The 12,905-nt window shown below is 46.6% G+C and overlaps 1 protein-coding gene across 2 annotated transcripts in view; it reads left to right on the plus strand.

The window, feature by feature from the left end:
• The window catches only part of cpm (carboxypeptidase M), an 89,760-nt gene extending 83,220 nt beyond the window's left edge, over positions 1–6,540 (plus strand). For both annotated transcript variants that reach the window (XM_042316202.1, XM_042316201.1), the window contains 2 exons: positions 2,512–2,660; positions 5,702–6,540. In XM_042316202.1, the coding sequence (XP_042172136.1) occupies positions 2,512–2,660; positions 5,702–5,956 (404 nt within the window). In that variant the 3' untranslated portion in view covers positions 5,957–6,540. The remainder of the gene's footprint in view (positions 1–2,511; positions 2,661–5,701) is intronic.
• The last annotated feature ends 6,365 nt before the right edge of the window (positions 6,541–12,905 follow it).

Below are 12,905 nucleotides of genomic sequence, written 5' to 3' on the forward strand. Positions count from 1 at the left end.
CGGTCTTCTACCCTGGGATGACTCCTGGTCCGGGTCAGTCATCACGGTCTTCTACCCTGGGATGACTCCTGGTCCGGGTCAGTCATCACGGTCTTCTACCCTGGGATGACTCCTGGTCCGGGTCAGTCATCACGGTCTTCTACCCTGGGATGACTCCTGGTCCGGGTCAGTCATCACGGTCTTCTACCCTGGGATGACTCCTGGTCCGGGTCAGTCATCACGGTCTTCTACCCTGGGATGACTCCTGGTCCGGGTCAGTCATCACGGTCTTCTACCCTGGGATGACTCCTGGTCCGGGTCAGTCATCACGGTCTTCTACCCTGGGATGACTCCTGGTCCGGGTCAGTCATCACGGTCTTCTACCCTGGGATGACTCCTGGTCCGGGTCAGTCATCACGGTCTTCTACCCTGGGATGACTCCTGGTCCGGGTCAGTCATCACGGTGTAAAGCAGTGCACTATATAGGGAATAGGGTGCCATTTGGGATGCACAAGGAGAGTCGGTGTGATGCTTGGTGCCTCAACTGACATCACAACAATCACCACTGTAATGTGACCCTGGTTAAAAGATCATATTAATTAACCAACAGAAGCTCCCCCTGTAGTCCAGTCAAAAGCTTTTATAGAATAGTCTGACTGTTCTCCTGTGTTGTGTCGAGGTAAACACAGAATAGTCTGACTGTTCTCCTGTGTTGTGTCGAGGTAAACACAGAATAGTCTGACTGTTCTCCTGTGTTGTGTCGAGGTAAACACAGAATAGTCTGACTGTTCTCCTGTGTTGTGTCGAGGTAAACACAGAATAGTCTGACTGTTCTCCTGTGTTGTGTCGAGGTAAACACAGAATAGTCTGACTGTTCTCCTGTGTTGTGTCGAGGTAAACACAGAATAGTCTGACTGTTCTCCTGTGTTGTGTCGAGGTAAACACAGAATAGTCTGACTGTTCTCCTGTGTTGTGTCGAGGTAAACACAGAATAGTCTGACTGTTCTCCTGTGTTGTGTCGAGGTAAACACAGAATAGTTCTCTATCAAATCAAATCAAATCAAATCACTGTTTTTATTTGTCACATACACTGTTCTCCTGTAGCGAAATGTTGTGCTTCTAGTTCCGACAATGCAGTAACACAGAATAGTCTGACTGTTCTCCTGTGTTGTGTCGAGGTAAACACAGAATAGTCTGACTGTTCTCCTGTGTTGTGTCAGAGCAGTAAACACAAATACAGTTCTCCTGATGTTGTGTCGAGGTAAACAAAGAAACTGTTCTCCTGTGTTGTGTAAGAAATGACACGTAAACACAGAAAAAACTGCATGTTCTCCTGTTGTGTCGAGGTAAACACAGAATATCTGACTGTTCTCCTGTGTTGTGAAAACACTGAGGATCTGACTGTTCTCCTGTGTTGTGTCGAGGTAAACACAGAATAGTCTGACTGTTCTCCTGTGTTGTGTCGAGGTAAACACAGAATAGTCTGACTGTTCTCCTGTGTTGTGTCGAGGTAAACACAGAATAGTCTGACTGTTCTCCTGTGTTGTGTCGAGGTAAACACAGAATAGTCTGACTGTTCTCCTGTGTTGTGTCGAGGTAAACACAGAATAGGGCGACGAAGGGTTCATTCATTCCAGTGAAGTTAAGAAGGAGGAAACTCCGCCCCTTTCTGAATAGTTAATGGGGTATCGTCTAACTAACAGCTGGACAATTGGAGTAGCAGCGCGCAAGCTCCGCCCACCTGAGGATCTATTTCCTGTGTGTGAGGGGGAGGGGCGAAATCCACTTGGCACTTAAATCTCGTTGGATTGTTTACTCTCATTTTACTCCTGTGAATCTTTCATTGTCTTTGCTTGTTCCTGTCGTTTTTTAATGTTTACAAATTAGATGCTTCGAAATGAAAGCAACTTCCTGAAAATGAACACTGCGATGATAGTGATATCATGTCTGTTTAGATAGATGTGATCTAGAGCCAAGCCTGTTGATCTTTAATCTGAGGCTATCCTGCTAGTGACGCAACATGTTGAATTATGCAACAGAACTTGACAACAGTAATGAATGAGGCTGTCGAGACCGAGCAGGTAGGCCTAGACAGAGCTAGTGGTTGCAGGCCAGTTCCACCTATGTTAATTTATTCATATATGCATATCACCTAGTATGTTTATGCAAATGAGACATATATACTTTTCTTTATTTTAACACATATTTTTTTAAATACTTGATACTATTACAAAATGTGCATATGAGTGAATTCTAAGAAAATAAAAGTGAAATTTGACATATTGAGTACCAAAATCCCAGGTATTATTTGTCTGTTCCAGTAAAATGTTTTATGTGCTATAATCCAGTCGATACCTGATGGAGTTTTGGAGGAATTTCATCTGTTGTTCAACTGTTCTATTTATTCTAATCGTTTTTTAAAACCTTTAAACAATTTGGATGACCATAAATTGAGAACCAATTGGCTTGGTTGGTGTTGATTGTCTTTCTCTCCTTCCGTCCCGCTGTGTGTGTGTGTGTGTGTGTCTCTAGGTGTGAAAGGGCAGGTGTTGGACGCGGAGGGAAACCCATTACAGAATGCTCTGGTGGAGGTGGAGGGGAGACAGAACCTCTGTCCCTTCAGAACCGACCGCCATGGAGAATACTACAGACTGCTGCTGCCAGGCAACTACACCTTTAGGGTGAGACAGCACCCTCTGGTGGTAGTACTGATAGTACATATATATATAGGGAATAGGGTGTCATTTGGGACTGGTCTGTGTATCTGGGTGGTAGTTATTTATTTGGAAAGTGAAGCTTTTTATTTGTCTCTATTACTCCCAACATTTTGGATTTGAGATAAAAATGTTTCATATGAGGCGAATGTACAAAATGTCACCTTTTTTTATTTGAGGGTATTTTCATACATATCTGTTTTAACGTTTAGGGTCCGATTTAAAAATCTAAGATGCGAAGAACGCTGAATCACGGAATCTAGACAATAACACGGATTTCAACACTAATTCAAAAAATATATGGAATATAGTAGGAAATCAACTAAATATATTAATTTGCCCAAGTTTATAATAAGACGTGAACAGAATGCGTCAGTGATTCGTATTTCTTTCAAGTTTCTGAACCGGCATCGAGAATTCCCCCGTCTGCGTATGTGCCCGGCTACCACTCGGTGTAGCTGTTAGCGATGATGCTAATAAAACGACAACCGTCTTCTGGTAGATGGAAAGGCTTTAACAGAAACACCTTCTCAATTAAAATGTTTAACTACAAAGTAGCCTCTTGCCTTCCTGGCAGAATTAGATCATGATTATTTGATTCAGTCCGGTGGGTGTTAGAGTTGCGTCAATTCGAATCTGGTATCAGGATAAATATGACAATGAGTCACCGATTTTATACTATGTATTTTTTATTAGCTAAGCAATAAGTGGTAAATGCAACTTTCGTATATACGGGCTCACTGTAATACCTCGCAGGGCAGAACAGAGAACTGACAAGATGTATGTAAAACAGTATTCTTTATACTGTGATAGACAGTTCCAACCCGTCTGTTGGCCTATCACAGTAGAGACTGGGCGTGGTTTAAACTTGCTCAGCCTATTGCAGGAGCTCAGGCGGGTCCCCGCCTCTTGGCGCTTCTGTTGATAGATGTAAATGTTGCTTGTGAAGAACATCCAGGCTCTCATGCTCCATACCGTTATCTCGCACCTGGCTCCTGTTATCTAACAAAAGACCGCTTGTTCTCGCAACACCCCGCTCTGAATGTGCCCCCCTCCCAACTCATTGAACAGTTCCTGTCTTCATGCTACTCTGTATTTTTCCATCATGAGAAAGGCCCATGGCCCTGAAACTGTTAACAATGTTTCAAGTCAGCCATGTTGCATAACACACACATACATCCACACAAGCCAACAGCAGATAATATTCAATCACACATATGGTAACGGGCTATAGTGCATAACACAGAATCCTCATATGGGTCATTTGTTTTGCCAACTCTACCATCATACGTGTGCTAGAAAAACACCACTAAACAGCAGCCTCGTTGGGGTGCACAGGGGAATTAAAAGGGGAAACGATACCCCAAAACATAACATTTCCCAGACCTCAATAGTGGTCTCCTGATGTGGTTTAAACATTGTTGTGGATTTTTAGAAAATCCCATTTTTATATTTTAATAAATAATAATAATGGATTTTATAGGGCTCTGGTTTTGTTTCTTTTGAAGGTCTTTTTAACATTTTATTTTAACCGTTTATTTTACTGGCAACTCAGTTAAGAACAAATTATTATCTTCAATGACGGCCTAGGAACAGTGGGGTTAACTGGCCTAGGAACAGTGGGTTAACTGGCCTAGGAACAGTGGGTTAACTGGCCTAGGAACAGTGGGTTAACTGGTCTAGGAACAGTGGGTTAACTGGTCTAGGAACAGTGGGTTAACTGGTCTAGGAACAGTGGGTTAACTGGTCCTAGGAACAGTGGGTTAACTGGCTCTACAAAGGAACAGTGGGTTAACCTGGCCTAGGAACAGTGGGTTAACTGGCCTAGGAACAGTGGGTTAACTGGCCTAGGAACAGTGGGTTAACTGGCCTAGGAACAGTGGGTTAACTGGCCTAGGAACAGTGGGTTAACTGGCCTAGGAACAGTGGGTTAACTGGCCTAGGAACAGTGGGTTAACTGGCCTAGGAACAGTGGGTTAACCTGGCCTAGGAACAGTGGGTTAACTGCTTGTCTCATAAGCATTTGGACAAATGTACCTCCTATGTGTATTAAAGTAGTCAAAAGTGGAGTATTTGGTCCCATATTCCTAGCAAGCAATGACTTCATCAAACTTGTGACTCTACAAACTGGTTGGATGCATGTTTGCTGTTTGAACCCCCCCCCTCCTCCTCCCTCTCCCCCCTCCCTAAATACAACACTGAGATTGGACTGGGACCGATAGGAATTATTTAACTGCTCTCAAATAAACCAAAGAGGGTGGAGGGTAAACTGTCTCTAAGTGGCAGGGAGAGGACATGGGGCTTTGGTCAAACTAGTGCACTATATATGGATTAGGGTGCCGTTTTGGACAGTCTAGAGTGAGACAATCCTATGGGCTCTAAGTCCAAAAGTAGTGCACTCTATATAAAGATTAGGGTGCCTTTTTGGACATGGACTCAATGAATGTTTCTCAGTGTTTTTATTTTGAGCCAGCTCATACAAAGCCACGTGGGTGGTCCTCTCGGGTGGTGTGGTGCAGTAGCACGTATGAGGTCCCACAGTCTCCAGTAAACATCTGATCAACTGACAGATAACAACCTTTCCTCCGACAGACGGCTCAGAGAAAGCACCAGAACATTTAACAACAACAGAGATATTGTGAAACTTTATTACATTCATCTGTTCAGACGGAATAGACACTTTATCTACAGTACAATACTGTATCTTTAGTTGGTATACAGCTGGGTATGAATCAATCTACAGTACAATACTGTATCTTTAGTTAGTATACAGCTGGGTATGAATCAATCTACAGTACAATACTGTATCTTTAGTTAGTATACAGCTGGGTATGAATCAATCTACAGTACAATACTGTATATTTTGTGGGTATACAACTGGGTATGAATCAATCAATCAATAGTATCAAATCAATCAATGTGATTGAAATATTTGCCTGTGTGTGAAGTTTACTCAACATTGTAATAATTGATCAATACATGAACTAATCGCTCCATGTGATCGACAGGTGACGTTCCCGGGCCACCAGGTGTTGATGGAGACGTTGACGGTCCCGTACGGTCCCGACTCATTCTCGGCCCTCGTCCACAACTTCCAGCTGCAGAGGTCCGCAGCCGCCACCCCTGGCCCCAGCCGCCCTACCCAGTCCTGCACCCCACCCCAGGTCTGGAGGCCCCTGGGTGGCCACTCTCCCAGCCTGGGCCCCTCGGGCGTCACCATCCTCCTGGTTCTCCTGGTTCTCCGGGATACCATGTTACTGTGACCGAGAGACGGGTCACGTCCCAAATGGAACCTTATTAAAGTAGTGCACTATATAGGGGATAGGATGCCATTTGGGACGTATCCATGGAGACGGACAGACAGACTGACTGAGATGGGATCTCCCAGTCCAGAGACATTCTCTTTTTTTTTCTCAGTATTTTTGTACAAACAAAGAAAATCCTATATATATTTTCTTGTAACACTTTGCATTGCTCTACCTTGCACAAACACGTGAGCCATTTTGTGTTTTTAAATGTTATGTTTTGGATTGATGCTTTTTTAGTTTTTTAAAAATATTGTGCTGAAAGAAAGCAATTACTGCCAGCCAGCAATCTGCCATGCCAGCAATCTGCCATGCCAGCAATCTGCCATGCCAGCAATCTGCCATGCCAGCAATCTGCCATGCCAGCAATCTGCCATGCCAGCAATCTGCCATGCCAGCAATCTGCCATGCCAGCAATCTGCCATGCCAGCAATCTGCCATGCCAGCAATCTGCCATGCCAGCAATCTGCCATCCATGCCAGCAATCTGCCATGCCAGCAATCTGCCATGCCAAGCTGAGAAGAAGAGACTAAAGACAAGGGGTAAGGGGGGGGGGGTGGGGTGTTGAGGACAGGGGGTAAGGGAGGGAGGGGCGTTGAGGACAGGGGGGGGTAAGGGAGGGGTGTTGAGGACAGGGGGTAAGGGAGGGAGGGGTGTTGAGGACAGGGGGTAAGGGAGGGAGGGGTGTTGAGGACAGGGGGTAAGATGGAGGGGTGTTGAGAAGGACAAGGGGGGGGAGGGATGGAGGGGTGTTGAGAAGGACAGGGGGTAAGGGAGGGATGGAGGGGTGTTGAGAAGGACAGGGGGTAAGGGAGGGATGGAGGGGTGTTGAGAAGGACAGGGGGTAAGGGATGGAGGGGTGTTGAGAAGGACAGGGGGTAAGGGAGTGATGGAGGGGTGTTGAGAAGGACAGGGGGTAAGGGAGGGATGGAGGGGTGTTGAGAAGGACAGGGGGTAAGGGAGGGATGGAGGGGTGTTGAGAAGGACAGGGGGTAAGGGAGGGATGGAGGGGTGTTGAGAAGGACAGGGGGTAAGGGAGGATGGAGGGGTGTTGAGAAGGACAGGGGGTAAGGGAGGGATGGAGGGGTGTTGAGAAGGACAGGGGGTAAGGGAGGGATGGAGGGGTGTTGAGAAGGACAGACAGCAGGGGGTAAGGGAGGGATGGAGGGGTGTTGAGAAGGACAGGGGGTAAGGGATGGAGGGGTGTTGAGAAGGACAGGGGGAGAACACACTGCACAGGGGAGGGAGGGGTGTTGAGAAGGACAGGGGGTAAGGGAGGGAGGGGTGTTGAGAAGGACAGGGGGTAAGGGATGGAGGGGTGTTGAGAAGGTCTAGAAGTGCCTCTAAGATCCTACCAGTCCACCTGCAAACATGACACAACTTTTAGACAGAGACGACCTGCCTGAGCTCACTGCACAGACAGCAGAGAACACACTGCACAGACAGCAGAGAACACACTGCACAGACAGCAGAGAACACACTGCACAGACAGCAGAGAACACACTGCACAGACAGCAGAGAACACACTGCACAGACAGCAGAGAACACACTGCACAGACTGCAGAGAACACACTGCACAGACAGCAGAGAACACACTGCACAGCACAGACAGCAGAGAACACACTGCACAGACAGCAGAGAACACACTGCAGAGCACAGACAGCAGAGAACACACTGCACAGCACAGACAGCAGAGAACACACTGCACAGAACACACTGCACAGACAGCAGAGAACACACTGCACAGACAGCAGAGAACACACTGCACAGACAGCAGAGAACACACTGCACAGCACAGACAGCAGAGAACACACTGCACAGACAGCAGAGAACACACTGCACAGACAGCAGAGAACACACTGCACAGACAGCAGAGAACACACAGCACAGACAGCAGAGAACACACTGCACAGACAGCAGAGAACACACTGCACAGACAGCAGAGAACACACTGCACAGACAGCAGAGAACACACTGCACAGACAGCAGAGAACACACTGCACAGACAGCAGAGAACACACTGCACAGACAGCAGAGAACACAGACAGCAGAGAACACACTGCACAGCACAGACAGCAGAGCAGAGAACACACAGCACAGAACACAGCAGAGAGAACACACTGCACTGCACAGACAGCAGAGAACACACTGCACAGACAGCAGAGAACACACTGCACAGACAGCAGAGAACACACTGCACAGACAGCAGAGAACACTGCACAGACAGCAGAGAACACACTGCACAGACAGCAGAGAACACACTGCACAGACAGCAGAGAACACACTGCACAGACAGCAGAGAACACACTGCACAGCACAGACAGCAGAGAACACACTGCACAGACAGCAGAGAACACACTGCACAGACAGCAGAGAACACACTGCACAGACTGCAGAGAACACACTGCACAGACTGCAGAGAACACACTGCACAGACTGCAGAGAACACACTGCACAGACTGCAGAGAACACACTGCACAGACTGCAGAGAACACACTGCACAGACTGCAGAGAACACACTGCACAGACTGCAGAGAACACACTGCACAGACAGCAGAGAACACACTGCACAGACAGCAGAGAACACACTGCACAGACAGCACAGACAGCAGAGAACACACTGCACAGACTGCAGAGAACACACTGCACAGACAGCAGAGAACACACTGCACAGACAGCAGAGAACACACTGCACAGACAGCAGAGAACACACTGCACAGACAGCAGAGAACACACTGCACAGACAGCAGAGAACACACTGCACAGACAGCAGAGAACACACTGCACAGACTGCAGAGAACACACTGCACAGACAGCAGAGAACACACTGCACAGACTGCAGAGAACACACTGCACAGACAGCAGAGAACACACAGCAGAGAACACACTGCACAGAGCAGAGAACACACTGCAGAGAACACACTGCACAGCACAGACAGCAGAGAACACACAGCACAGACTGCAGAGAACACACTGCACAGCAGACAGCAGAGAACACACTGCACAGACAGCAGAGAACACACTGCACAGCACAGACAGCAGAGAACACACTGCACAGACTGCAGAGAACACACTGCACAGACAGCAGAGAACACACTGCACAGACAGCAGAGAACACACTGCACAGACAGAGACACACTGCACAGACAGCAGAGAACACACTGCACAGACAGCAGAGAACACACAGCACAGACAGCAGAGAACACACTGCACAGACTGCAGAGAACACACTGCACAGCACAGACTGCAGAGAACACACTGCACAGACAGCAGAGAACACAGAAAGCAGAGAACACACTGCACAGACTGCAGAGAACACACTGCACAGCACAGACAGCAGAGAACACACTGCACAGACAGCAGAGAACACACTGCACAGCACAGACAGCAGAGAACACACTGCACAGACAGCAGAGAACACACTGCACAGACAGCAGAGAACACACTGCAGAGAACACTATATTCCTAGGTTAAAAAAAAACCTGTACTAGTGGACTGTATCACAATACCTGTACTGGTGGACTGGAGACTGTATCACAATACCTGTACTAGTGGACTGTATCACAATACCTGTACTAGTGGACTGTATCACAATACCTGTACTAGTGGACTGTATCACAATACCTGTACTAGTGGACTGTATCACAATACCTGTACTAGTGGACTGTATCACAATACCTGTACTAGTGGACTGTATCACAATACCTGTACTGGTGGACTGTATCACAATACCTGTACTAGTGGACTGTATCACAATACCTGTACTAGTGGACTGGAGACCGTATCACAATACCTGTACTAGTGGACTGGAGACTATCACAATACCTGTACTGGTGGACTGTATCACAATACCTGTACTGGTGGACTGGAGACTGTATCATTATAGTTATTGTCAAAAACAGAACCTTCCTGAAGCATTATGGGTAATGATGGATGGTAGACCCATAAATGCCACCCTATTCCCTACCTAGTGCACTACATTTGACCAAAGCCCTATAGGCCCTGGTTAAAAGTAGTGCACTATATAGGGAATCGATTTGGTGCCATTTGGGACAGAGACGATATTGTCCATAGATGCCTCTCGTGTTGTTCTACCTCATCTATCAACTGACCTTTTGACCTTTCAGCTGACAATGATTGTTGTGCCTTGATGATTTAAATCTGTCAATTTATGTTTTAGGATCAGTCTTTTTTTTCCCCCTCCACGTCCGTGGTTACATTGTTCATGTGTGGGCTATGTCTTAAGGTGTTGTGTCAGAGTTAACCGATATAATGTAGCGATTTCATGTGTTGGCTTGATAGTCGCTGGACCCGGGATCGAGTCCCGGGTTACGCCTTCAATATCAGTAGCTTAAATCATGCCACTACACATGAACCTTGCTTGAGAGGTGATGATGAGGAGTGGATGGATGAAGATTCTGATAATAGGTTCTTACCAGCAGGTGGAGTCCTGTCTCCACTATGCCTAAAGATCTGCAGGTCAGGGATAGGTCTACTGTCGTCAGTCGCCTGGGCAACCAGCCAGACCCACACACCACCATAAATCCAGATCTGTCATTTTTTTTTTTTTTTCATTTATTCAGGGGAAAACCAATGAGACCAGGGTGTCATCCCCCAGGGTGCCCTGATTTACAGTACTACAACAATAAATAAAAAAACGATGTGAAACCAAACAGTAATCAATACAATGCCTTATAAAATGTTTTTTTTTAAAAGCACAACAACGTTCCTTTCCTCAGCTACTAGGTCCCCAACACACTAAACTGCACCAGAATATCCTATTGTTATTCGTTCTGCAGTGAGGCACATTAAAATTAAAAGCGGATTCTCCTAATTTGGTGGCGACCCTAGGAACCTCAGAGTTAACCCACCATGTATAGTAGAGCTTTATAAACCAAACAAAAAGAGTGAATAAGGAAGTGATCTACGGGACTTTAATGAGGACCAGATACAGGATGTAGTGATGAGTAGGAAGTGATCTACTGGACTTTAATGAGGACCAGATACAGGATGTAGTGATGAGTAGGAAGTGATCTACTGGACTTTAATGAGGACCAGACAACCTTTAGATACAGGATGTAGTGATGAGTAGGAAGTGATCTACTGGACTTTAATGAGGACCAGACAACCTTTAGATACAGGATGTAGTGATGAGTAGGAAGTGATCTACTGGACTTTAATGAGGACCAGACAACCTTTAGATACAGGATGTAGTGATGGTTAGGAAGTGATCTACTGGACTTTAATGAGGACCAGACAACCTTTAGATACAGGATGTAGTGATGAGTAGGAAGTGATCTACTGGACTTTAATGAGGACCAGACAACCTTTAGATACAGGATGTAGTGATGAGTAGGAAGTGATCTACTGGACTTTAATGAGGACCAGACAACCTTTAGATACAGGATGTAGTGATGAGTAGGAAGTGATCTACTGGACTTTAATGAGGACCAGATACAGGATGTAGTGATGAGTAGGAAGTGATCTACTGGACTTTAATGAGGACCAGACAACCTTTAGATACAGGATGTAGTGATGAGTAGGAAGTGATCTACTGGACTTTAATGAGGACCAGACAACCTTTAGATACAGGATGTAGTGATGAGTAGGAAGTGATCTACTGGACTTTAATGAGGACCAGACAACCTTTAGATACAGGATGTAGTGATGAGTAGGAAGTGATCTACTGGACTTTAATGAGGACCAGACAACCTTTAGATACAGGATGTAGTGATGAGTAGGAAGTGATCTACTGGACTTTAATGAGGACCAGACAACCTTTAGATACAGGATGTAGTGATGAGTAGGAAGTGATCTACAGGACTTTAATGAGGACCAGACAACCTTTAGATACAGGATGTAGTGATGAGTAGGAAGTGATCTACTGGACTTTAATGAGGACCAGACAACCTTTAGATACAGGATATAGTGATGAGTAGGAAGTGATCTACGGGACTTTAATGAGGACCAGACAACCTTTAGATACAGGATATAGTGATGAGTAGGAAGTGATCTACGGGACTTTAATGAGGACCAGACAACCTTTAGATACAGGATGTAGTGATGAGTAGGAAGTGATCTACTGGACTTTAATGAGGACCAGACAACCTTTAGATACAGGATGTAGTGATGAGTAGGAAGTGATCTACTGGACTTTAAATGAGGACCAGACAACCTTTTGTTACAGGATGAGTGATGAGTATTAAAACTCACCTGTGATAAAACCAATGGTACTATGTTAGACTGTATCTCAAGGTTTAAGAGTAGTGGCTGCTGCATTCTGGTAAATGGTGTCACCGTAGTCAACAACTGTAACAGTCTTGTCCCATCACTGCAACGTCGAGAGCCATGCTTCCTCCGAAACACGATCCCGCCAAGCCGCACTGCTTCTTGACACACTGCTCACTTAACCCGGAAGCCAGCCGCACCAATGTGTCGGAGGAAACACTGTACTACAGATAGATGAGAACATCTTTGACTGTACGGCTGACGACCGAAGTCAGCGTGCATGCGCCTGGCTGCCGCAAGGAGTCGCTAGAGCGCGATGGGACAAGGATATCCCAGCCAGGCCAAACCCTCCCCTAACCCGGACGACGCTGGGCCAAACCCTCCCCTAACCCGGACGACGCTGGGCCAAACCCTCCCCTAACCCGGACGACGCTGGGCCAAACCCTCCCCTAACCCAGACGACGCTGGGCCAAACCCTCCTAACCCGGACGACGCTGGGCCAAACCCTCCCCTAACCCGGACGACACTGGGCCAAACCCTCCCCTAACCCGGACTTTAGATACACGCTGGGCCAAACCCTCCCCTAACCCAGACGACGCTGGGCCAAACCCTCCCCTAACCCGGACGACGCTGAGCCAAACTCTCCCCTAACCCGGACGACGCTGGGCCAAACCCTCCC

The sequence above is a fragment of the Oncorhynchus tshawytscha genome, unplaced genomic scaffold, assembly GCF_018296145.1.
Source record: "Oncorhynchus tshawytscha isolate Ot180627B unplaced genomic scaffold, Otsh_v2.0 Un_scaffold_1874_pilon_pilon, whole genome shotgun sequence".
NCBI lineage: Eukaryota > Metazoa > Chordata > Actinopteri > Salmoniformes > Salmonidae > Oncorhynchus > Oncorhynchus tshawytscha.